This window comes from Protopterus annectens, chromosome 9.part0 (genome assembly GCF_019279795.1).
Source record: "Protopterus annectens isolate FY-2018-M chromosome 9.part0, PAN1.0, whole genome shotgun sequence".
NCBI lineage: Eukaryota > Metazoa > Chordata > Ceratodontiformes > Protopteridae > Protopterus > Protopterus annectens.
This window is the reverse complement of record NC_056743.1, coordinates 1,691,744,805-1,691,772,179: the sequence shown is the minus strand read 5'-3', so window position 1 is coordinate 1,691,772,179 and position 27,375 is coordinate 1,691,744,805. Positions and strand designations below refer to the sequence as shown.

Here is a 27,375-nt window from a genome sequence, read left to right as displayed (position 1 = left end):
AAAGAGCATCCACTCTCCAGGCCTTTGGATGGAAGATTCTTGAGCAGAATTTTGTCAATTGATGATTCTTGTGGGAGGCAAAGAGATCTATGTCTGGCCTTCCCCATTCTTGGATTATTTCTGTAAAAACTTTTGGATGCAATTTCCATTCGTGTGGATCTGTCATATTCCTGCTTAGCTTGTCTGCCAGCGTGTTTTCCTTGCCTGGCAAGTACTGTGCTTGTAGTTCCATTTGTAAGTCCATGGCCATGTTCCAAAGTGACATGGCCAGTCTGCATAGGGGGTATGAATGTGTTCCTCCCTGTTTGTTTATGTACCACATAACTGTGGTGTTGTCCGTTCTTATCAATAGTTGACCTGGTTGTAGAAGGTCTTTGAAAGCTATAATAGCATTTATTACTGCTAGCATTTCCTTTTGATTGATGTGAAGGTGCTTTTCTTTTTGGGACCATTTGCCCTGAATGCACCGGTCTGTCATGTGTGCCCCCCAGGCATAGTCCGAGGCGTCTGTTGTGATGACGTGATTTGCTTGAGGCTTGCTGAATGGAAGACCTGTGTTTGTTTGACATGTTTGAGCCCACCACAGAAATTCCTTTTGCAGACATGGAATTAGTGGTATTATGGTTTCCAAACTGTGGCTGTGTTGAGACCATATGTTTTTCAGGTACCATTGTAGTTTCCTCATATGCAGCTTTGCACATGGGATTAGTAAGATGCAAGATGCCATGAATCCCAGAGCCTGCAGGATTTTCCTTGCAGTCAGCCTGGTGCAATTTGCTAGTGTTCTGAAGTATTGAATTAGTTACCCCTGCTTCTCTGGCGTGAGGTAGGCCATCTGGGTGTTTGTGTCCAAATTGGCACCCAGGAAAATTATCTTCCGAGAGGGTATTAGCCTTGATTTCTTTTTGTTGACTATGTGTCCCAGAGAGTTCAATAACATTATTACATAAGCCAGATGTTTCAGAAGAATGTGCTTGCTGTCCGCTTGGATCAGGCAGTCGTCCAAATAGGGGTATATTTGTATCCCTTGAAGTCTGCAGTATGCAATTACTGATGCCAGGCATTTCGTGAATACTCTGGGCGCAGTAGATAAGCCAAAGGGCAATGCAGAGAATTGATAATGGGTTGAACCTGCAAGAAATCTGAGGTACCTTCTGCAATTTTGTCTGATTGGGACATGCAGGTATGCCTCCTTGAGGTCCAATGTAACCAGCCAAGACTCCTTAACCAGCATGGGAACAAGTTGCTGTAGAGTGAGCATCTTGAATTTTGGTTCGAGTAGAAATGTGTTCAGGATGGATAGATCCAAAATAGGTCTCCAATCTTTTCCCTTCCTTGGCACCAGAAATAGCCTGGAATAAAAACCTTGACCTTGTTCGTGCGTAGGTACCTCTTGAATAGCTTTCATGTTTATGAGATCTGAAATTTGCCTTTGTGCCTCTGCCCTTTGATTGTGTGGCAGGTTTGGCATGCCTCATTTTTGGAAGGGTGTGAAAATGTAATTTGTAGCCTCTGTTTATAATGTCCAGGATCCATTTGTCCTTTGTGACAACATGCCAATTTTTTGAGAATAATGCCAGCTTTCCTCCTAAGGGGGCTGCCATTTGAGACCTGGTTGGCATGCAAAGGGGAAAGTCATTGGGTTTGCTTTCTGAAAGATTGCGAGTTGTCCTCACCACCTCTTTGTGTAGGAGCTTGCCATTGTCTGCCTCTATACGATCCTTGGGACTGTCCTCTGCCCCTCGGGCGTCTGTATCTGCCTCTTTGGGGTCTGTCTGTGGCAGGAAAGGACCAGTTTTTGGAAGGCCAATTTCTACTAAAATGTGAGGGTTGAACCTGTAGAAATTCTTTCACAGTTTGCATTGATTTAGCCTTTTCCTCCATTTTCCGTAATACTTCCTCAGCATTAGCACCAAACAGTACATCCTTTTGAAGAGGGGCGTCTAGTAATTTAGCTTTGACATGATCAGGCAAGGCTTGTTCCTTGAGCCAGGCATGCCTACGTATGACTGATCCTGTAACAGCAGCTCTACATGAGGCCTCTAGAGCATCAAAACCACATTGTAAGGTATGCGTACCCACTTGTTCTGCATTATGCATCAAATCCTGCAACTCCAAGTCTGGTTGTTCAGGTTGTGACATTTTACTTTTCAATTGTGACAACAAAAACTGTTGGTATTTTAGCATATGAAACTGACAGTTTAAGGCCCTCATGCATAAGGTAGCCGAGGTATATACCTTTTTTCCCCACCTTTCTAAGGACCTGGAATCTCTCTCGGAAGGCAATGGATTTTTGGCAATGGAGGCCTCAACTCCCTTGGGGCCCTGTGAGATGGTTTCTGGGTCAGCAGCATGGCTTTTGTATAGAAATTGGTGTGAGTCAGGAACCCTGTAGTACCTGTCAGGCTTAACTGGAGCTGGAGGTAGAGAGTTTGGGTTAAGGCAGGCCTCCGAGTAAACATCATCTAGGATGTCCAAGACAGGAGGTATAGCCAGAGGCCCATGCTGGGGTAACAAGAGAAATTCCCTGAGCCTTTTCTTGGAATCTGAATAATCCTGGCCTTCCCAGTGGAAGTGTTCCCTTAAGGTATGCAAAGTTTCCCCAAATGAGTAATCCTCAGGGGGGGCGATACAGAAGGGATGGACTCCTCCACATCAGAGTCTTCAAAAGGGGAGTAAGACTGTTCCTGATCAGAGTGCTCTGAAATAATGGAGCACTGATCAGAGGAGGGGGAATCTTCCTCCACTCTGGGCCTTTTGTCCAGTGGGGGCGGAGAACCTCTGATTAGAGTAATTAAATCCTCAGCCATTTTAAGCATCTGTTTCTTAGGCATGGGGCTTGGAGATGGGCCCTGTGTAGCTGGTCTCAGAGTGCATGGTAGCTTCAGACTTTGTGAAAGCCTTGATGGAGAAAAAAGAGGAAGGTCTGAAGACACCTTGAGTGGAGGTGGACCTGTCCACATTCTGTGTTTCAACGCCAAGAGTGGCTTCGGTATCTGTATTCGGGGTGTGGGCCGAGGAGCCTGCGACCTCGGGCACAGGAGACACCGTCAAATGTGTAGTCGGTAATCAGGGGCTGGGTAGGCGCCTCGCTGAGAACCGGACCACGTGTAGTCGGCTTTGGCGTGGTGTCGGTAGAGGCCGCGGACCTTGTGTGTCGGTCCTTGTCTTTGCGTTTTTTAGACAAAACCGGAGTCGGAGTATCCGACGACATAGTATAGTTAAATGCTTTCCCAAAATAATGCTGGGCGAACTCCGCCCGACGCTTAATAGTGCGTTTGTTGAATGTAGCACAAAAGCGACAGGCAGAGACGTCGTGGTCTCGGCCTAAACAAGGTATACAGAGGGAATGGAAATCCTTATGCGGTATTTGCTTCCCACAAGAAATACAATCATTAACTTTGTCGGACATCGGTCTGAGGCAAGAAAAGTTTCCCCAATGGGGTACTTAACTTTTAAGAAGACTTCGGTTTCCAAATTTTCATAATCTCAGGAGCTGGCTGACCGGCACTTGCGAACTGCTTCTGCTTCGGGCACCGCGCAGCAAGAAAGACTGAAGAAAATGGCGTCGGCTGGTTCCTTTATACCCCTGTCGCACTGACGTCAGGGAAGAAGCGACAACAACCGACGCCGGACCTAGACTTTGGAATTCGGCCGACCGAGGACCCACCTGACGGCAGGAGAACCCATCTGTTATGACTGCAGCAGTATACATGATGAACATCTGCTTTGAAGCGTAGGTATCTTCTGCAAGATTCTCTGATCAGGATGTGCAGGTATGCTTCTTTTAAATTTAGTGTTGCCAACCATGCATCTTTGACTAGCATAGGTAGCAGCTGGTGAAGAGTCAGCATCATGAATTTTGGAATCACCAGAAAGGGATTTATAGTAGAAAGGTCCAGGATAGGACGCCATGTACTGCATTTTCTGTGTACCAAGAAAATTCTTTAATAGAACCCTTGTCCCTTTTCCTCTTCTGGTACCAAATGAATAGCTCCCTTTTCCTCTTCTGGTACCAAATGAATAGCCCCCATGCTTAGAGTACCTGATTTTGGGCATCTGCCCACTGATCTGGGGGTAGATCTGGCCACCTGCTTGGTGTTGGTAGGGTGTGGAAGTGAAATCTGTATCCTTGGGATACTATATTTAAAACCCATTTGCCCTGGGTAATGAATTCCCAGTTTTTGGCCTGCAGGCTAATCTTTCCACCTAAAGGAGCATTCAGTTGGGAAGTGCTTGGAAGTTTTAGAAGCAAGTCATCGAGACTGTTTTCCATAGGGGGAAGTCTTAACTACTCCCCGATTTGGGTACGGAAACCCCCCACTGCTTAGTCTTGTGCAACTCCTGGGACTGAAACCTGGGGTTCCTGCTATGTCTGGGTTTGTCTTGAGAAGACCTAGAAGAGTCTGGAAGGGACCAATTCTTAGAGGGCCAGTGCCTACTAAATCTAGGAGGCTGAACGTGTAAGAAATCTTTAACAGTTTGCATAGATTTAGCTTGATCTTTCATCTTTTTAAGAACTTCCTCAGCCTTGTTGCCAAACAGGCGGTCCTGATTTAAGGGTGCATCCAGCAATTTAGCTTTAACATTATTATGTAAAGATCGCTCCTTAAGCCAAGTATACCTTCTGAGCACAGAACCAATAACATCAGCCCTGCAAGAGGCCTCCAAAGAATCAAATCCACATTGCAAAGTATGTTTTCCAACCTGTTCAGCAGAGTGCATTAAATCCTGTAATTCTTTATTCATCGCAGAGTTAGGAATCAACATAATTTTCTGTTTAAGCAATCCAATAACATGCTGTTGACACTAACATATGAAACTGGCAGTTTAAAGCCCTAATGGCCAAGGTTACCCCATCTATCCAGCGCCCTGGAGTCTCTATCAGAAGGGGTAGGATTTTTAACAGTAGAAGCCTTAATGCCCTTGGGTCCCTGTGAAATAGTCTCTGGATCCGCAATAGGATTTTTAAAAGGAACTTGTGTGAATCAGGAACCCTGTAATATCCGTCAGGTTTTCTGGGAGCAGGAGGCAAAGAATCAGGGGCAAAATTAGATTCCGAAAAAGCATCATCAGCAATGTCTAATACAGGAGGAATTGCTAAAGGCCTATGCTGAGGCAGGAGTAAGAAATCCCTAAGCCTCTTTTTTGAATCAGAAAAATCCTGGCTTTCCCAGTGGAAATGCTCCCTTAGATATGTAAGGTTTCACCGAAAGATAAATCCTCTGGAGGGGAAGCAGAGGGAATAGAGTCCTCTGCATCAGAATCCTCATAAGTAGATAAGGGCAAATCCAGATCATCAGAAGAATAGTACAGTTTTGTACCTACCATAAATGTAGATGTTAAGAGTGCTAATACAGCTGCAGTAATCACATATGGGTTCTCTGCCGTCAGGCGGGTCCTCGATCGGCCGAATTCCAAAGTCTTGGTCCGGCGTCAGTTGTTGTCGCTTTCTTTCCTGACGTCAGTGCGACAGGGGTATATACGATACAGCCGACGCCATGTTCTTCAGTCTTTCTTGCCCCAGATGTCAGGTGCCCCCAGAAGGAAGGCAATACATAAATTTATATATATACATATATATACATACACACACACAAGTAATGCAATGTAATCAAAAAATAGTAGTTGCAAGCAAATACACCATAGAAGGATAACCCCACATTAGGTTGCAAGAGGAGGTGTTAGCCACTAGTCCTTTACCAAGAGGGGTAGGAGGGAGGGAAACCTGTACTGCAGCTGTATTAGCACTCTAACATCTACATTTATGGTAGGTACAAAACTGTACTATGTTCATCGTGCATACAGCTGCAGTAATCACATATGGGTAGAATCCCAAACCTACGCACAGGGTGGAAGGCACTAGGTGGAAAGTACAGTTTTGTACCTACCATAAATGTAGATGTCCGATAGGCATGCATCTGCAGTCCTTACAAATGGGTTGTCCTGTCGTCAGGCAGCCCTTCGGTCGGCCGGATTCCAAAGTCTGGGTCTGGCCTCGGCTGGTGTCGCACTTCACCCGACGTCATAGCTGCAGTTCTTCGGGTATAAAGGCATCAGCCGACGCCATTTTCCTCAGTGTTTCTTGCCCCAGATGCCAGGTGCCCCCTAGGAAGGCTAAATTTGGATAAATGCAAATGGTTCCAAATAGTAGAGAGCAAACAAAAAATAAGCATGTATGTATATATATACAAACAAATACACCATAATAGATTCCCCCAGCTAGCTACAAGATGGGCAAATACCCTAGGAGTACCACAGAGGGGAAGGAGGGTGGGTAATCCTGACTGCAGATGCATGCCCATCGGACATCTACATTTATGGTAGGTACAAAACTGTACTATGTCCTTCAAGGATGCATCTGCAGTCCTTACAAATGGGTAGAATACCATAGCCAAACTGGGGGAGGAGGAGAAATAAGATTATGGTGTAGTTAAGATCCCTGGCAAAACCTGCTCGGGATCTGGAGTATAAAGGTAAATTATAATGCTTGGCAAATGTATGCACGGAGCTCCAAGTAGCAGCCTCTAAAATGTCTTTGGTAGCCATTCCTCGTAAAAAAGCTGTGGTAGTGGCTGTAGCCCTTGTAGAGTGAGGTCTGATGTTTTCTGGAGTTTTCTTCCCATGGTAGGAGTAACAAAATCTAATGCAATTTCCTATCCACTTAGAGATTGTCTGTTTTGAAATTGCTTTTCCTTCCTTTCCTGTTGTATATGCTACCAGTAGCTGGTCAGTTTTTCTATTGCTCTTGGTCCTGTCCAGGTAGTAACGTAATTGTCTATGTACATCCAAGGTATGCAGCATTCTTTCTCCCCTGTTCTGTGGGTTGGGGAAGAATGTAGGTAGGTGGATAGCTTGATTTAAAGACACCCTGGAGACCACCTTTGGCATAAAAGTAGGGTTAGTTCTCATGGACACTCTATCTTGATGGAAGATCAGGAAGGGCTGTACTGCCATTAATGCCTGTAGCTCAGATACCCTTCTTGCTGAAGTGATTGCAAGCAGGAAAGCAGTTTTCCATGATAAGTACTGTAATTCGGCTGTTGCTGCTGGCTCGAAAGGAGGGAGTGTCAACTTTTCTAGCACAAAGTTCAAGTCCCAAGCTGGCAATGGTGGCTTCCTAGGTGGCTTTACATTCTTAATCCCTCTCAGAAACTGCCTGAGCAGAGGATGTGAGAAGACTGGAGGATCCAAGTTGTATTCTGCTGAAATAGCTGATGCATGAATCTTAATGGAAGAATAGGACAGGCCGTTGTGGAAGAGCTCTGCCAAGTATTCTAGGATGTTAGTTATGTTTACCAGTGACACATTCTCTCCTTTTGCAGTACTCCAAATGAGATATCTTTTCCATTTTGCTGAATAATTTTTTCTTGTTGAGGGTCTGCGAGCCTCCATGATAATGTCTTTAACCCTTTGAGATAAATCTGGGTTATTAGGTCTTATGCAATGTTCCAGGCAGCCAGCTGCAGTGTTTTCAGGTTTGGATGCAGGGTTTTGAAGTTGTTCTGTGTTAACAGCAAGGGAACTAGAGGTAGAGGCCATATTTGTTCCCGAGACATACTCCTCAGTAATGGGTACCAATGTTGCCTTGGCCAGTCTGGAGCTATCAGGATGATCCTTGGACGGTCTTCTTTGATCTTCAATAGCACCTTCTGCATCAAAGGAAGAGGTGGGAATGCATAGGCAACTGAAAGACAGGGAGTCCACTTTCCAAGCAAGTGGGTGGTACATCCTTGTGCAAAATTTTTTCAGTTGGTGATTGTGTGGGGATGCAAATAAGTCTATTTCTGGTAGTCCCCATTTCCCTGTAATGGTTTTGAAGATGTCCGGATGCAGCATCCATTCGTGGGCATCCGTGGTGGTTCTGCTTAGGATGTCTGCTAGTATATTTTCTTTTCCTGGCACAAAAAGTGCTTGTAGCTGAATGTTGAAGCGCAGTGCCATATTCCAGGAGGTCCATTGCCATCCGGCAAAGAGGGTATGAATGTGTACCTCCCTGTTTGTTGATGTACCACATAACTGTGGTGTTGTCTGTCCTTATCAGCAGTTGACCCTGTCGAAGAAATGGTATGAATGCCTGAATTGCCAGTTTTACTGCCAGCATTTCCTTTTGATTTATGTGTAGGTGCAGCTGGTCTTGAGTCCATAAGCCTTGTATGTACTTGTCCAGCATGTGTGCCCCCCAACCGAGGTCTGAGGCGTCTGTTGTGATGGTCTGGCTTGGTTGAGTGCTGTGGAAGGGCAGTCCCTTGTTTGATTGACAGGCCTGAGCCCACCATTGGAATTCTTGTTTCAGGCATGGAATTATCGGAATTTGGGTTTCTAGGCTGTGCTTGTGCTGAGACCATAAATTCCTTAGGTACCACTGTAAATTTCTCATATGTAGTCTGGCATGTGGAATCAATATTATGCAGGATGCCATGTAACCGAGAGCTTGCAGGACTTTTCTTGCTGTTAGCTGGTTCTGCTTTGTTAATGCCATGAAGTACAAAGGGAGTTGCTCCTGTTTTTCTACGGTCAGGAAAGCCACTTGTTTTGATGTGTCCAGATCTGCACCCAAGAAGGTTATCCTTTGGGATGGTATCAGCTTTGACTTTTTTGTATTGACTGTGTATCCCAGGGCTTGTAGTAGATAAATGACCCTTTCCAAATCTTTTGTTAATTTGTTTTTGTTGTCCGCTTGTAGCAGGCAGTCCAGGTAAGGGTAAATTTGAATTCCCTGAAGCCTGCAAGGAGCAATTACTGATGCCAGGCATTTCGTGAATACTCTGGGTGCAGTAGATAAGCCAAAGGGCAATGCTGAGAATTGATAATGCTCTGATCCTGCAAGAAATCTGAGGTATCTTCTGCAATTTGGTCGTATGGGGACGTGCAGGTATGCCTCCTTGAGATCTAGAGTTACCAGCCAAGACTCCTTGCCCAGCATGGGAAGAAGCTGCTGTAGGGTCAGCATTTTGAATTTTGGAACAATGAGGTATGTGTTTAAAGCGGACAGGTCGAGAATAGGTCTCCATTGGTTTTCTTTTCTTGGTACCAGGAAGAGTCTGGAGTAAAATCCTTGCCCTTGTTCCATAGATGGTACCCTTTCTATAGCTCTCATCCTTAGTAAGTGAGTTATTTGTTCTACAGCTTCTTTCTTCTGATTTGGAGGTAGGTTTGGCATTCCTCTCTTCCTTGGTAGAGTATGGAAGTGAAACCTGTAACCTTGGTCTATTGTCTGTAAAATCCATTTGTCTCCTGTGATGTAATGCCAGTTTACTGAAAATAAGGCTAGCTTCCCGCCTAGGGGTGCCTCTAGTTGTTCCCTGGTAGGCGGTGCCAGAGCCAAGTCACTGTGATTGTCCTGTGGAGGTGGTGGTGGCTGGATCTGTGGCTGTACCTCGCTGGTTGTTAGCCTGCCACTGACGTCCCCTGTAGGCACCTCTGGATTGACCCCTGCCTCTTGAGCGCCTATTCCTGCCTCTCGGAGCTCTGGAGGAGTCTGGAAAGGACCAATTTTTGGAAGGCCAGTTCCTGCTAAACCTTGGAGGCTGGACCTGTAAGAAATCCTTGACTGTCTGGACAGATTTTGCTTTCTCTTCCACCTTCTTCAGCACCTGCTGCGCAGGGGAGCCAAACAAATTGAGCTTATCCATAGGAGCATCAAGGAGCTTTGATTTAACATGGTCTGGTAAGGACTGCTCTTTTAACCATGCATGTCTTCTGATCACTGTGCCAGTCATGGTTGATCTAAAGGAAGCCTCCAGTGCATCATAGCCGCATTTTAAGGAATGATTACTGACCTGTTGAATGTTATGTACCATTTCCTGTACAGATTTTTTGTCTAATGGTTCATCCGAGGACAGTTTTTTAGTTAATTGGTCTAACAAATTCCTGATACTGAATCATGTGAAATTGGCAGTTCAAGGCCCTAGCTGAAAGAGTAGCAGAAGTGTAAACTTTTTTACCCCATCTCTCCAAGGACCTAGATTCCCTTTCAGAGGGGAGGGGGTTTTTGGTAGAAGTAGCTGCTACAGCCTTGGGTCCCTGGGAGATAGTTTCAGGATCTGCAAAAAGGGCCTTATACAAATGATAATGGGTGTCCGGAACCCTGTAGTACCTATCGGGCTTAGCAGGGGCCGGAGGAAGAGAATCACGAGCAGTACAAGCATCATTAAAAGCATCATCTACAACAGAAGTACTGGAGGAATGGCTAAAGGCCTATGTTGTGGCAAATGCAGAAAGGTTCTAAGCCTTTTCCTAGAGTCTGAAAAATCCTGGCCCTGCCATTGAAATTGTTCCCTCACAGCATGCAAGGTTTCCCCAAAAGAAAATTCCTCAGGCGGAGAGGCAGAAGGAATGGACTCCTCTGCATCAGAGTCCTCATAAGGAGAAAAGGGGCCCTCTGGAGGGTTTAAATTATCTGATTCATCAGAGGAGCCATCTGAAGAAACTGGCTCAGGGGGCTCTACTCTAGTTCTCTTCTCTGGAGGTGGGTGAGAGGCCCTGTCTGGATGTGGTTGGGATCCCCGGATCAAAGAAATGAGATCCTCTGCAAGACTAAGCATTTGTGAACTAGAGCTAGGCCTGTGAGAGGGGGTCTTAGCAGGTACAGATTTGGTAGATTTTGCTGCTTTAGCCCTGGCAAAGGCCTTAAATCGACATGGATGCAGGAGGCCTAGCAGCTCCACGTGCAGGGGTAGAAATATCCAAAGGAATAGTAACAGATAAATTCTGTGAACCTGCAAGAGCAGGTGGGATTTCAGTAGCAGATTCAGCCAGGCTGGAGGAGGCCTCGGTAAGTGGCAAGCTTTCGGCCGGAGGAAGAACCGTGGACTCTGTTTCAGCCGAAACCGAGACACTCGCGGTTGGCTTAACCGTGGTTTCGGCCAGAACCGCGGACCGCGAGTGTCGGTCCTTTTCCTTGCGCTTTTTAGAAATTTGTGTAGTCGGAGTATCCGACGGCATAATGCAAGCAAAATCGGAGCCGAAAAACTCTTCAGCAAATTCCGACCGACGTCTAAGCGTCCGTCGGTTGAAAGAAGAACAGGCTAAACAAGCTGCTACGTCGTGGTCTGGGCCTAAGCAAGGTAAGCAGTAAGAGTGGAAATCTTTATGAGGTATTTGTTTCCCACAAGTTAAACAGTTATTCACTTTTTCTGACATCGGCTGAGGCAAGAAAGAGTCCCCAACGGGGTACTTAGCTTTTTAGAAGTCTTCGGTACTTTGTAGTAGTAATCTCTGTTTCTGACCGACCGGCACTTGCGAACAGCTTCTGCTTCGGGCGCCACGCGGCAAGAAAGACTGAGGAAAATGGCGTCGGCTGATGCCTTTATACCCGAAGAACTGCAGCTATGACGTCGGGTGAAGTGCGACACCAGCCGAGGCCAGACCCAGACTTTGGAATCCGGCCGACCGAAGGGCTGCCTGACGACAGGACAACCCATTTGTAAGGACTGCAGATGCATCCTTGAAGGACATCAGGGATGCGCCAGAATGCCCTGCAAGACAGCAGTGGCAAAGCCTGCTCTAATTTTGGAATATAAAGGCAGGTGGTAGTGTTTTGTGAAGGTATGCACAGAACTCCAAGTGGCTGCCTCCAAAATATCTTTGGTAGGAACTCCTCTGAGGAAGGCTGTAGAGGTAGCTGTGGCCCTGGTGGAGTGGGATCTGATGCCTGTAGGGACAGATTTTCCATGATAGGAGTAACAAAACCGTATGCAGTGGCCTATCCATTTTGAAAATGTCTGTTTGGTAACTGGCTTCCCTTGAGCTCCTACAGCATAGGACACAAAAAGTTGCTCTGATTTCCTGAAGGACTTTGTTCTGTCCAAATAGTAACGTAGCTGTCTATGGATGTCTAAGGAGTGTAGCAGCCTTTCCCCTTTGTTTTGAGGATTGGGGTAAAAGGTAGGTAAGTGTATGGCCTGATTTAAAGCTATCCTGGATACCACTTTAGGCATAAATGATGGGTTGGTTTGAAGGGAAATCCTGTCCTGATGGAAGATGAGAAAGGGCTGCACAGCCATGAGGGCTTGTAGTTCCGAAACCCTACGAGCTGAGGTAATGGCCAGAAGGAAAGCTGTTTTCCAAGACAAATATTGCAAATCTGTTGAGGCAGCTGGTTCAAAGGGAGGCAATGTTAATTTTTCTAAAATGTAATTAAGATCCCAGTCTGGCACTGGTTGTTTCCTTGGTAGTCTTATATTCTTAGCCCCTCTGAGGAACTGTCTTAAGAGTGGGTGAGAGAATAAGGGTGGATCCGTGTTGAATTCTGCAGAAATGGCTGAGGCATGGATCTTTATGGAGGAAAATGAAAGTCCACTGTTCAGCAGCTCAGCTAGATACTGTAGTACCTGAGGCAAATTCAATTTTCTAGGGTCCTGGCCGTTTTTCTCATTCCAAGAGCAAAACCGTTTCCATTTTGCAGAGTAAGCCTTTCTAGTAGATGGTCTTCTGGCCTCCAAAATGACATCCTGCACCTCTTTGGGGAGTAGGGTCTGTTGAGGTGTTAAGGAACTTTCCATGCAGCGAGATTTGAGTGTTTTCAGCTGGCTGTGAAGAGTTTTGTAGCTGTGCTGAGTCAACAGAAGAGGCATTAGAGGTAGAGGCCAGGGAGGAGTATGTGTTAGGCTCCTCAGGAGTGGATACCAGTGTTGTCTTGGCCAGTCTGGAGCAATCAGTATCATCTCCGGTCTGTCTGCTCTTGCTTTCAAGAGCACCTTGGGCAGAAGAGACAGAAGCGGGAAAGCGTAAACTGTCCATGCTGTCCAACTGAATGAAAGGGCGTCCACTCTCCAGGCCTTTGGATGAAAGGTCCTTGAACAAAACTTTTCCAATTGATGATTCCTGTGGGAGGCGAAGAGATCTATGTCTGGCCTCCCCCACGCTTGGGTTATCTTTGTAAACACTTGAGGATGTAACTTCCATTCGTGTGGGTCTGTCATATTTCTGCTTAGATTGTCTGCCAGCGTGTTTTCCAAACCTGGCAAGTACTGTGCTTGAAGTTCGATTTGCCATTCCAGAGCCAAGTTCCAAAGTGTCATGGCTAGTCTGCACAGGGGATATGAATGTGTTCCTCCTTGTTTATGTACCACATTACTGTGGTGTTGTCTGTTCTTATCAGTAATTGTCCTGGATGCAGGAGTTCCTTGAAAGCTGTAATTGCATTTACCACTGCTAGCATTTCTTTTTGATTGATGTGTAGGTGCTTTTCTGTTTGGGACCATTTGCCCTGAATGCACCTGTCTGTCATGTGCGCCCCCCCCCCCGGCGTAATCTGAGGCGTCTGTTATGATGACTTGATTTCCTTGAGGCTTGCTGAATGGGAGACCTGTATTTGTTTGACATGCTTGGGCCCACCACAGAAATTCCTTTTGCAAACATGGAATTATTGGTATTATTGTTTCCAAACTGTGGCTGTGTTGAGACCATAGGTTTTTTAGGTACCATTGAAGTTTCCTCATATGCAACTTTGCACATGGGATTAAGAGAATGCAAGATGCCATGAAGCCCAGAGCCTGCAGGATTTTCCTTGCAGTAAGCCTGGTACAATTTGCTAGTATTTTGAAGTACTGAGTTAGTTGCCCCTGTTTTTCTGGCGTAAGATAGGCCATCTGGGTGTTTGTGTCCAAGTTGGCACCCAGGAAAGTTATTTTCTGAGATGGTGTTAATCTGGATTTCTCTTTGTTGATTGTGTATCCCAGAGAGTTCAGTAACCGTGTTGCATAAGCCAGATGATCCAGAAGTATGTGCTTGCTGTCCGCTTGGATCAGGCAGTCGTCCAAATAAGGGTAAATCTGTATCCCTTGAAGTCTGCAGTAGGCAATTACTGATGCCAGGCATTTCGTGAATACTCTGGGCGCAGTAGATAAGCCAAAGGGCAATGCAGAGAATTGATAGTATATTGAACCTGCAAGAAATCTGAGGTATCTTCTGCAGCTTTGTCTGATTGGGACATGCAGGTATGCCTCCTTGAGGTCCAATGTTACCAGCCAAAACTCCTTGTCCAGCATGGGAAGAAGCTGCTGTAATGTGAGCATCTTGAATTTTGGTACGAGTAAGAATGTGTTTAGGATGGATAAGTCCAAAATGGGTCTCCAGTCGGTTCCTTTCCTTGGTACCAGAAATAGCCTGGAATAAAAACCTTGGCCTTGTTCGTGAGTAGGTACCTCTTGAATAGCTTTCATGTCTATGAGCTTTGAAATTTGTAGTTGTGCCTCTGCCCTTTGATTGTGTGGCAGGTTTGGCATGCCTCTCATTTTTGGTAGTGTGTGAAAATGAAATCTGTAGCCTCTATCTATAATGTCCAGGATCCATTTGTCTGTTGTGACAATATGCCAATTTCTTGTAAATAATGCCAGCTTTCCTCCCAAGGGTGCTGCCAGCTGAGACTTGCTTGGCATGGAAAGGGGGAAGTCATTGGGTTTGTTTCCTATATTGTTGTGCACTGTCTTCGCCACCTCTTGGTGCTGGAGTTTGCCATTGCCTGCCTCTATATGATCCTTGTGATTGCCCTCTGCCCCTTGAGCGCCTGTATCTACCTCTTTGGGGCCTGTCCATGGCTGGAAAGGACCAGTTTTTTGAAGGCCAATTTCTGCTAAAACGTGGTGGTTGAACCTGTAGAAAAGCTTTGACAGATTGCATAGATTTGGCTTTTTTTTCCCGTAGTATCTCCTCAGCATTAGTACCAAATAACACATCCTTTTGTAAAGGAGCATCTAGTAGTTCAGCTTTCACATGATCAGGCAAGATTTGTTCCCCAAGCCATGCATGTCTACGAATAACTGATCCTGTAACAGCAGCTCTACTTGAGGCCTCTAGAGCATCATAGCCACATTGTAAGGTGCGTTTACCCACTTGCTCTGCACTATGCATCATATCCTGCAACTCCTTCAAATCTGGTTGTTCAGGTTGAGACATTTTATTTCTTAATTGTGATAACAGAAACTGCTGATATTTAAGCATATGAAACTGACAATTTAAGGCCCTCATGGCTAGGGTGGCCGAGATATATACCTTTTTTCCCCACCTTTCTAAGGATCTTGACTCTCTTTCGGAAGGTAGTGGATTCTTAGCAGTAGAGGCCTTCATTCCCTTGGGGCCTTGAGAAATGGTTTCAGGGTCAGCATTATGGCTTTTGTACAGAAATTGGTGAGAGTTAGGAACTCTGTAGTACCTATCAGGCTTGACTGGGGCAGGAGGCAGGGAATCCGGATTAAGGCAAGCCTCCGAATAAACATCATCCAGTATGTCCAAGACAGGAGGTATCGCCAGAGGTCTGTGTTGAGGTAACAAAAGAAATTCCCGAAGTCTTTTCTTGGAATCAGAAAAGTCTTGGCCTTCCCAATGGAAGTGTTCCCTCAAGGTGTGCAAGGTTTCCCCAAAGAAAAAATCCTCAGGAGGGGATACAGAAGGAATGGACTGCTCTGCGTCAGAATCTTCAAAAGGGGAAAAAGAGTGTTCCTCTATATCCGAATGATCTGAAAAAATGGAGCCCTGATCAGAAGAGGGAGAATCTTCCTCCACTCTGGGTCTCTTGTCTGGAGGGGGTTGGGAACCCCTGATAAGAGTAATTAAATCCTCAGCCATCTTACGCATTTGCTTTTTAGGCATGGGGCCTGGAGATGGGCCCTGTGCAACAGGCCTCTTGGGATGCCTGGCTGATTTGGACTTAGTAAAGGCCTTAATTGAAAAGGAAGATGAGGGTCTAAAGACACCATGGGTGGAAGTGGACCTGTCCACATTAGGAGGCTCAATGCTCACAGTGGCTTCGGTGGTTGTAGTCTGGGTAAGGGCCAAGGTACCTGCGGTCTCGGTTACAGAAGACCCCGCCAAAGAGGCATCGTCGGTAGTCAGGGACTGCATAGGCTTCTCGCTGAGAACCGGACCACGTGTAGTCTGTTTTGGCGTGGTGTTGGTGGGGACCGCAGACCTCGCATGTCGATCCTTGTCCTTGCGTTTTTTGGACAAAATGGTAGTCGGAGTCTCAGACATTTTATAATCAAAGGCTTTACCGAAAAAGTGTTGGGCGAACTCCGCCCGACGCTTAATAGTGCGCTTATTGAAGGTAGCGCAAAAGCGACAGCCCGAGACGTCGTGGTCTGGGTCTAAACAAGGTATGCAGAGGGAATGGAAATCCTTATGCGGTATTTGCTTCCCACAAGAAATACAATTGTTAACTTTTTCTGACATCGGTCTGAGGCAAGAAAAGTTTCCCCAATGGGGTACTTAGCTTTAATGAAGACTTCGGTTTCCAATTTTTCGTAAATTCAGGAGCTGGCCGACCGGCACTTGCGAACTGCTTCTGCTTCGGGCACTGCGCGGCAAAAAAGACTGAAGAACATGGCGTCGGCTGTGTCTTATATACCAGTCGCACTGACATCAGGAAAGAAAGCGACAACAACCGATGCCGGACCAAGACTTTGGAATTCGGCCGACCGAGGACCCGCCTGACGGCAGAGAAAGTACAGTTTTGTACCTACCATAAATGTAGATGTCCGAACTGGATAGCATCTGCAGTCATAACAACTGGGTTGTCCTGTCGTCAGGCAGCCCTTCGGTCGGCCGGATTCCAAAGTCCGGGTCCGGCTACAGCTGATGTCGCACTTCACCCGACATCATCTCTGCTGGTCTTTGGGTATAAAGGCATCAGCCAACGCCATTTTCCTCAGTGTTTCTTGCCCCAGATGCCAGTTGCCCTCTTGGAAGGCTAAATTTTGGGTAAAATGCCAATGTTTCCAAAAAGGTAGAAGGCAAACACCAAAAATAAGCATGTATGTACATATATACAAACAAATACACCACAAGAGACTCCCCCCACCAGCTAGCTATTAGGAGGGTAAATACCCTAGGAGTACCACAGAGGGGAAGGAGGGAGGGTAATCCTGACTGCAGATGCTATCCAGTTCGGACATCTACATTTATGGTAGGTACAAAACTGTACTATGTCCTTCATGGATGCATCTGCAGTCATAACAACTGGGTAGAATACCATAGCCAACTAGGGGAGGAGGAAGAATAGATTATGGTGTGGTTAGGATCCCTTGCAGTACAGCAGTGGCAAACCCTGCTCGGGATCTGGAATACAGAGGTAAATTATAATGCTTGGCAAATGTATGCACGGAGGTCCAAGTAGCCGCCTCAATGATGTCCTTGGTTGCCACTCCTCGTAAGAAGGCTGTGGTAGTGGCTGTTGCTCTTGTAGAATGAGGCCGTATGTTCTGTGGAATTGGTTTTCCATGGAAGGAGTAACAGAATCGTATGCAGTTTCCTATCCATTTGGAGATTGTCTGTTTGGAAATTGCTTTTCCTTCCCTTCCTGTTGCATAGGCTACAAAAAGCTGGTCAGTTTTTCTGTTACTTTTTGTTCTGTCCAGGTAGTAGCGTAGCTGTCTGTGTACATCCAAGGTATGCAGTATTCTTTCCCCTCTGTTTTGTGGGTTGGGGAAGAAGGTAGGTAGGTGGATTGCCTGGTTTAAAGACACTCTGGATACCACCTTAGGCATAAATGTAGGATTAGTCCTCATGGACACTCTATCTTGGTGGAAGATTAGGAAGGGTTGTACTGCCATTAGGGCCTGAAGTTCAGAAACCCTCCTTGCTGAGGTTATTGCCAGTAGGAAAGCAGTTTTCCATGGTAGATGCTGTAGGTCTGCTGTTGCTGCTGGCTCAAAAGGTGCGAGTGTCAACTTTTCTAGCACAAAGTTCAAATCCCAAGCTGGCAGTGGTGGTTTCCTAGGAGGTTTTACATTCTTGATCCCTCTGAGGAACTGCCTGAGTAGAGGATGCGAGAAGACAGGTGGATCAAAGGTGTATTCTGCTGAAATAGCTGATGCATGTATCTTGATGGAGGAATAGGACAGGCCTGTATGCAGAAGCTCTGCCAAGTACTCCAGAATGTTAGCAATATCTATATTCGACACATCTTTTCCTCTTTCAGCACTCCAAATGACAAACCTTTTCCATTTCCCTGCATAGTTCCTTCTAGTTGAAGGTCTGCGGGCTTCAAGGATAATGTCTTTAACCCTTTGGGAGAGATCTGGATTGGTTGCTGCTATGTGATGTGCCATGCAGTCAATTGCAACGTTTTTAGGTTTGGATGCATGATGCTGTAGTTGTTCTGAGTTAACATCAAAGGCATCAGGGGTATTGACCACATTTTGTCCTGAGACATGCTCCTCAGCAATGGGTACCAGTGTTGTCTCGGCCAGTTCGGAGCTATCAGGATTATCCTTGGACGTTCCTCCTTGATTTTTAGTAATACCTTGTGTATCAAGGGAAGAGGTGGGAATGCATATGCTGTCAGACCTTTCCAGCTGAAGGAGAGCGAATCCACTTTCCATGCAAGTGGATGGAATGTCCTTGTGCAGAATTTTTTGAGCTGGTGATTGAGAGGGGAAGCGAATAGGTCTATCTGTGGCATTCCCCATTTCTTTGCGATGGTCTTGAAGATGTCCGGGTGTAGCATCCATTCGTGAGCATCCGAGGTGGTTCTGCTTAACATGTCTGCTAGAGTGTTCTCCTTTCCCGGTACAAACATTGCCTGTAACTGGATGTTGTAGCTGAGTGCCAGGTTCCAAAGGTCCAAAGTCATTCTGCATAGGGGTATGAATGAGTGCCTCCCTGTTTGTTGATGTACCACATGACTGTGGTGTTGTCTGTCCTTATCATCAAATGGCCTTCTTTGAGAAATGGTCTGAATTTTTGGATTGCCAGTTTTACTGCCAGCATTTCTTTTAGGTTGATGTGTAGGTGAAGCTGGTCCTTCGTCCACAATCCTTATGCATTTGTCCAGCATGTGAGCCCCCCATCCTAGGTCTGAGGCGTCTGTTGTGATGGTTTGGCTTGCTTGATAGTTGTGAAAGGGCAGGCCTGGGTTTGACTGGCATGCTTGAGCCCACCATAGGAACTCCTGTTTTAGGCATGGGAGTAGTGGAATTTCTGCTTCTAGGCTGTGCCTGTGTTGGGACCATAAATTCTTTAGGTACCACTGTAGTTTTCTCATATGCAGTCTGGCATGTGGAACCAAGATTATGCATGATGCCATGAAGCCCAAGGCCTGCAGAACTTTTCTTGCTGATAGCTTGTTCTGGTTTGTTAGTGCCAAGAAGTAAAGAGGGAGATCTTTTTGTTTTTCTGCAGTTAGGAATGCCATTTGTTTTACTGTGTCCAATTCCGCGCCCAAGAATGTCCTTGTTTGGGATGGAATCAGCCTTGACTTTTGTAAATTGACTGTGTATCCCAGTGCTTGTAGCAAATAAATGACCCTTTGTAAATCTGTTGTCAGCTTGCTTTTGTTGTGCCCTTGTATCAGGCAGTCGTCCAGGTATGGATAAATTTGGATTCCCTGTAGTCTGCAGTGGGCGATTACTGATGCCAGGCATTTTGTGAATACTCTGGGCGCAGTAGATAAGCCAAAGGGCAATGCTGAGAATTGATAGTGCTCTGATCCTGCAAGAAATCTGAGGTATCTTCTGCAAATTGGTCGAATGGGGACGTGCAGGTATGCCTCCTTGAGATCTAGAGTTACCAGCCAACACTCCTTGCCCAGCATGGGAAGAAGTTGCTGTAGGGTCAGCATTTTGAATTTTGGGACAATGATGTATGTGTTTAAGGTGGACAGGTCGAGAATAGGTCTCCAACTTTTTTCCTTTCTTGGGACTAGGAATAGTCTGGAGTAGAATCCTTTGCCTTGTTCTGTTATTGGTACTCTTTCCACAGCTCTCATCTTTGTTAATTGCATTATCTGCTGTAGAGCTTCTGTTTTTTGATTTGGAGGCAGGTTTGGCATTCCTCTTTTGACTGGTAAAGTGTGGAAGTGGAAACGGTAACCTTGGTCTATGGTTTGCAAAATCCACTTGTCTTTTGTGATATAGTGCCAGTTCTTTGAAAATAAGGTTAATTTTCCGCCTAATGGTGCTGCTATTTGTTCCCTGGTAGGCAGAGTTAGAATCAAGTCACTGTGATTGTCCTGTTGTAGTGGTAGTGGCTGTGCCTGTGCCTCTGTTATTACCTTGCCACTGTCGTCCTCTGTAGGCACCCCCTCTGGATTGATTTCTACCTCTGGAACGTCTATTCCTGCCCCTTTGGGATCTTGTGGAATCAGGAAATGACCAATTTTTGGCAGGCCAGTTCCTGCTAAACCTTGGGGGCTGAACCTGCAAGAAATCTTTAACCGTTTGTACAGATTTTGCCTTTTCTTCCATTTTCTTCATTACCTGCTGAGCAGGTGTACCAAACAAACTGGAATCTGAGAAATCCTGTTGCTGCCATTGGAATTGTTCTCTCATGGCATGTAAGGTTTCCCCAAAGGAGAATTCTTCTGGTGGAGAAGCAGTTGGAATGGATTCTTCAGCATCTGAGTCTTCATAATTGGAGAAAGGAGCCTCTGGCTGGTCTGTAATGTCCGAGTCATCCGCAGAATCATCAGAGGACACAGGCTCGAGGGGCTCTGCTCTAGGTCTCTTTTCTGGGGGCTGAGAGGCCCTGTCTGGGTGAGATTGAGATCGCCTAATTAAGGATATTAAATGTTCTGCCAGAGTAAGCATTTGTGAACTAGAAGTGGGCCTGGTGGGCCTGGTTGGGGGGGGGTTTAGCAGGCACTGATTTAGTAGATTTGGCTGCTTTAGCCCTGGCAAAGGCCTTAATAGACATGGCTGCAGGAGGCCTAGCAGCACCACGTGCTGGGGTAGAGACATCCAAAGGGATGGTGTCTGATAAGTCACTAGTAACCACTGTAGTAGGTAAAATTTCTGAGGCTGATTCAAGTAAAGTAGCCGGATCCTCAGTAGTAGTCATTGATTCGGCTGTACTCTGATCAGTTTTCTCGGTTTCAGCCGAAACCGAGACACTCGCGGTTTGCTTAACCATGGTTTCGGCGAAACCGGACCGCAGTGTCGGTCTTTTTCTTTGCGTTTTTTAATAATTTGGGTAGTCGGAGGATCCGACGGCATAATGTACACAAAATCAGAGCCGAAAAACTGTTCAGCAAACTCCGACCGACGCCTAAGCGTTCGTCGGTTGAATGAAGCACAGGCCAAACAGGCTGCTACATCGTAGTCTGGGCCTAAACAAGGCAAACAGTAGGAGTGGAAATCTTTATGAGGTATTTGTTTCCCACAAGTTAAACAGTTATTGACTTTTTCTGACATCGGCTGAGGCAAGAAAGAGTCCCCAACGGGGTACTTAGCTTTAGAAGTCTTGAAGGTATTCGGAAGTAGTAATCTCTGGATCTGACCGACCGGCACTTGCGAACAGCTTCTGCTTCGGGCGCCACGCGGCAAGAAAGACAGAGGAAAATGGCGTCAGCTGATGCCTTTATACCCGAAGACCAGCAGAGATGACGTCGGGTGAAGTGCGACATCAGCCGTAGCCGGACCCGGACTTTGGAATCCGGCCGACCGAAGGGCTGCCTGACGACAGGACAACCCAGTTGTTATGACTGCAGATGCATCCATGAAGGACATCCCATATGTGATTACTGCAGCTGTATGCACGATGAACATCAGAAAAATCAGAATCCAGGTCAGAAGATTCATAAATAACTTCAGTCCTAGTCTCTTAGAAGGGGGAGGCTGGCTGGCTTCCCCCTGATTAAAGTTATAAGATCTTCAGCCATTCTTATTTGTTTTTTAGGCATAGAGGCCTGAGCATGCGGCCTGGGTGTCAGTTTTTTAGGCATGGTTCGAGATTTAGGCCTAAAAGAAGAAAGAGGAGTCTGTTTAATATGCAAGTCCATAGGCCTGAATACACCCTCAGAAGTCGGTGCCTGCACAGCGGCTCCAGTCCCATCCAAGGTACAGACCGCAGGTTTCATAGATGCAGCATCTCGCGGCATACCGAACTCCAAATGGGTCTCAGTAGAGGCCTGCGAATCAGAAGTAGTAGGTATCGGGGGCTGCAAAAGCGCCTCACTAAGTACCGGCGAACTGGCGACTGACTTAGAAGTGTCCTCGGCAGGTTTGGACCTCGGCGGCCTGTTTCTATCTTTATCCTTGTGTTTTTTTCAGAATCCCAGTAGTCAGATGGGTAACAGACAATTTCTGGATAATTAAACTGAGTACCGAAATATTTAGAGGAGAAAATATACTGACAGCACGGTACGTCGTGGTCAGGGCCTAGGCAAGGAATACAGTACGAATGAAAATCTTTATGAGGTATTTGCTTTCCACAAGTAATGCAATTATTAACTTTTACTGACATTGGTAAGGAGCAAGAAAAAGTTTCCCCAATGGGGTACTTAGCTTTAGTTAAAGACTTCAGTTCTGAAACTCTAAAACGAAAGTTTCAGGAGTCGGCCGACTGGCACCTGCAAACTGCTTCGGGCACCGCAAGGCAAGAAAGACTGATGTAATGGTGTCGGCTGCATGTTTTATACCCCTGACGTTATGGAAGAAGGGACAGCAACCAATGCAGGACCCAAGACTTTGTTAATCAGGCCGACTGAGGGCTACTGCAATTAGATAACCCAAAAGTGATGACTGCAACAGTGAAACATGAAGAACATATTAACCAATGCAGCAGACCTCTCAAGAAAAGAACAGCATTGAAGATGAGCACTTGCAGCTGCAGTTAAGATGCACATTCACAATGCTAGATACAATTCACTTGGAATGTGCAAGAAGTCCCAAATTATGAAAAATATGCCACTTGTGAATACCTTACATAACCAGTAATCATATGACATTGTTCTGCCTACTTTGAAACTACACATTTCTTATAGCAATAGCAGCTAGGTTTATAAAGTGACCTTGCACAGTTATGCAACCTCATTTTAAATGACAATTCTCTTCACCCTTGTCTTACAAGGACTTTTTTCACAGATCAGCAGCATTACTTGCCTTTCTACGCTGTTGTGATGAATACATCCATGAGAACCTCCAACAGCATAAATCATCCGATCTATGACACCAACTCCAATACGATTTCTTGGCACACTCATGGAGGCACAGGGTGACCACTGATTGTTCATGGGGTTATAACAGTCAAGTGCACTGGAGTCTGTATTTCCATCAGGGTTGTTGTTTCGTCCACCTACTGCATAAAACAATCCACCAACTACACACCCTGCCAGCCCACTGCGTGGAACTTCCAGGTCTGCTAACCTTATCCAAGACCTATCATATGGATTGAATGCTTCTAAGTAACAAAGTGAATGTCTGTTGTACCCACCGGCAGTGTATATCAACTGTGGTACCTTTGAAGCTCGACATGGTACCACCTTGGTGGGTTTATGAAGGGTTAACTCTTGAAATATTTTGGCGAGGTAGTCTTTGCATTTGGAGTCCAGTTTCAGTATTTCACACTTCTGCATCTGCATTTGTAGGAAATGAGGCGTAAGGAAATGACATCGAACAGCCCGCATAAGGGCCTGGACATATGGCCGTCTGTTCTCACAGTCGTAGCGAACCCAGTTTATGCAAGCATGGAAGACTTCAGATTCGCAACGGACATTCAATTCATCTCTGCTAACTAATGTCACCAGCTGGCAGTGAGTCAAGTTGAAGAACTCCTCCTGTTTTGCCACCTACAGTATAAAAAAATTAGGTAAGTTTCAATACATGTAGTAGATAGTACAGTGTATTCTGATTTATGACGTCTTAGTATTTTAAACACAAGAGTCCTCTCGCATCATGCCTAAAATTCTACAACTCCGCTATTAAAACAGCTCTTAAATACAAGAGTTTCAAGGAAACTATGTAACAGCAACAGTATCAGCAGAAAGCAACATTTTGACTGATATGTACCATCACAGCAGAGTCAGTAAAAACATGTAGACAATTTTTCATTAGCACAAATGGCTGCAATATGCTACACAGTACAACATCTCCAGAACTATAACATGCAAGTGGTTCTTTAACACACTGTGTATTGTTTCCAAACTACCATTTTTTTTAATTCTGCTTTTGTATTTGCTTTCAGTGGTAGAGCACTAATTTCCAGGGATCTTTTCCAGACTCAACCTAGAAGCGCAGTCTAGTTAAGTGGCTTTCTCAGAGTCACAGACAACGGAGGCACACAGAATCAAATCTGGACCACTGGACCTTATGAAGTAGCTTTTAACACCTTAATCGGCTGTGCCAACCCCCAATCACAGTCATGTTCACTTTGTGGATATACTCACTCAGTATGTTTAAGAAACTACGAGTGAATGAGTAACAACTGAAGAAAATTCATAAGATCATAGGAGGTTACTAGGCTGCCGACCTGGAGGTAGTTTCATCCCACTGTAATACCATAGATACAATACTCTTAAGTCAGTGCCCAGGATTGTAATTACTATTGACTAAAACACACAGCAGCAGCAGTAGTAGTACACAAGTACGGCAGAAGTGCACAGCCAAAAGCAGCAACAGACCTCAAAACAAAAAAAGTACAGTCGTGTACACTTACCATAAATGTAAATGTTAGAATGTATTCACTGTTGCAGTCATCACACTTGGGTTATTTGCCTGCAGGTAGTCCTCAGCTGGACCGAATACCAGAGTCAGGATTTCTGCGTCGGATGCGGTCGCCTCTTCCATGACGTCAGGTCGTCAGGGGTATAAAACATGCAGCAGATGCCATTACATCAGTTTTTCTTCCCCACATGTCAGGAGCCCCCAGAATAGGAAGCAATTACATGGTGTGGAACACCTCCAGTTAAAAGTAAATACCACAGTCATAAGATATAGCCAAAAAGAGGACAAGTAGAAAGTCTAGAAAATTCAGGGGGCTGGGTGGAGGGTAACGAGGACTGCAATAGTAAATACACTAATATCTACATTTATTTATGGTAAGTGTACACAACTGTACTATGTTCTTTGTGTTTCACTGTTGCAGTCATCACACTTGGGTTGATTCCCAAAGCTGAGTAAGGGTGGAGGCAGTAAAGTATTAGGGCTGGCTAGCAGGCCTTGTAAGACTGCTGTGGCAAATCCAGCTCTGGATTTATAAAAGACAGGTAAGTGTACTTGGTGAAGGTGAAGGTGTGTACAGAACTCCAGGATGTCCCTGGTAGGGACTCCCCTAATAAATGCTGCAGAAGTTGAGGTAGCCCTAGTGGAATGGGTTCTGATCCCCTGTGGAGTAGGTTTTCCATGGTGTTTGTAGCAGAAATGGATGCAGTGTGCTATCCATTTGGAAATGGTTTGCTTTGAAATGGCCTTGACCTCTGTCCCTGTAGCAAAGCTGACTAGCAGCTGGTCAGATTTTCTGAAAGGCTTAGTCTTATCAAGGTAGAACCTGAACTGTCTGTGCACGTCCAAGGAGTGCAGGATCCTCTCCCCTTTATTCTGAGGATTAGGGAAAACGGTTGGTAAATGGATGGATTGGTTTAAAGCCACACTGGATATCACCTTGGGCATAAATGATGGGTTAAGTCCTGAGGGAGACCCTGTCAGCATGGAAAATAATAAAGGGCTCCACAGCCATTAGTACCTATAACTCAGATACTCTTCTTGCTGAAGTGATGGAGAGAAGTAAGGCTGTTTTCCAAGAGAGGAATTTTAACTCTGCTGTAGCAGCAGGTTCAAAAGGGGGAAGTGTGAGCTTCTCTAGTACTTTCCTCGAGGGTCTAAAATTGTTAGCTCCTCTCAGGAACCGTTTGATCAGAGGGTGAGAAAAAGACAGGAGGCTTAGTACTGCAATGGGCTGAGATGGCCGAGGCATGAATCTTAATTGATGAGAAGGATAGGCCTTTGTGGAGCAGCTCTGCTAGGTAAATCTAGGATTTGAGGTAAGGAGGGCACGGCTGTGTCCTTTCCTAGAGACTGGCTCCAAGAGCAGCATCTTTTCTACTTTTCTGAATAAGATTTCCTAGTACTAGGCCTTCTGGCCTCAAGGATTACATCCAGCACCTGTTTGCTGAGGGTTGCTGATGGTGTGTTCAGGGAATAAAACAGACTGCAAGGTTCAGTGTTTGCAGCGGAGGATGCAAAATCTGTCCCTCCTGCTGGGACAACAGGGAGAGGCATCTGATGTATGTGCCAGGGTGGCACTGCTGTCAGACTGCGAAGGAGTGGGTACCACTGCTGGCATGGCCAGTCTGGTGCAATAAGGATTGTCCTTGGTCTGTCCTGCTTGATCTTGAGTGTACTGTTGAGAGGAGGGGCAGAGGGGGAAGGCATAAATTGAGAGGTTTTCCCATGTAAAGGATAGGGCATCCACTCGCCATGCTTGGCTGTGGGGATTTCTGGTGCAAAATTTGCTCAATTGATGATTTTCGGGTTTGGCAAACAGGTCAACCTCTGGTGTCCCTCACCTGTTGATTAGAAGTTTGAATGAGTTGAGCTCCAGTTTCCACTCATGTGGGTCCAGTGAAATTCTGGTTAAGTAATCTGCTAGTGAATTTTGTTTGCCTCACAGGAATTTAGCTTGCAAGTGCACTTGGTTGCTCAAGGCTGTGTTCCACAGGGCCATGGCTAACCTGCAGAGTGGGTAGCAATGAGTTCCCCCTGCTTGCTTATCTACCACATAACTGTGATGTTGTCAGTCTTTATCAAGAGTTGTCCTGAAAGGATAAGGTATTTGAAGGCTATCAGAGCATTCTGTACAGCTAACATTTCTTTGATTGATATACAGGTAAATTTGTCCTGGGCTCCATTTGCCTGCCATGTGAGCCCTCCATGCATAGTCTGATGCGTCTGTTGTCAGGGTTTGGACGGCGAGGGGTTGAGTGAAAGGTTGAGTGAAACAAGTCCCTTGTTGTGGTTGCAAACCTCTGCCCACCAAAGGAACCTCTGTCCACCACAGGAACTCTGCCCTTAGACAAGGAATGATAGGAATCAGTGTTTCCAAGTCCTGAGAATGTTGACACCAAAGACTAAGTACTACTGAAGTTTTTCCAAGTCCTGAGAATGTTGACACCAAAGACTAAGTACTACTGATGTTTCCTCATATGCAGTCTTGCATATGGAATTAGTAGAATGCATGAGGCCATGAACCCTAGGGCTTGCAGTATTTTTCTTGCAGATGGCTGGGTTTTGGTTGATATTAGTCTGAAGTAGTTTGTCAAATGAACCTGCTTTTCTGGAGAGAGGAATGCCATCTGGGAAGTGTTTAAGCTTGCTCCCAGGAATACAATCTTTTGGCTGGGCACCATATGTGATTTCTTTTAGTTGATGGTGTACCCCAGAGAAGTTAAAAGTCTCTTTACAAATGCCAGGTGCTGAAGTAGCAATTCCTGACAGTCTGCCTGAATCAGGCAATCGTCCAAGTATGGGTAAATTTGAATATTTCTCTGCCTGCAGTATGCAATGGATGGAGCCAGGCACTTACCCTGGCCACAGTAGATAAGCCAAAGGGAGGTGCATAGAGCCTGCCCTGAAACGCAGATACTTCCTGCAAGATTCCCTTATGGGGATGTGTAGATAAGCTTCTTTTAAGTCTAGGGTGACTAGCCAGGAGTCCTTGGTT

At 45.7% G+C, this 27,375-nt stretch overlaps 1 protein-coding gene across 1 annotated transcript in view; it reads right to left on the bottom strand.

Annotated features, from left to right (window-relative positions):
- Nucleotides 1-27,375, bottom strand: part of KEAP1 (kelch like ECH associated protein 1) — a gene marked incomplete in the record, with an annotated part of 750,841 nt that overhangs the window by 514,536 nt on the left and 208,930 nt on the right. Inside the window, 1 exon segment of the mRNA XM_044084561.1 lies at nt 22,820-23,506. Coding sequence (XP_043940496.1) covers nt 22,820-23,506 — 687 coding nt within the window.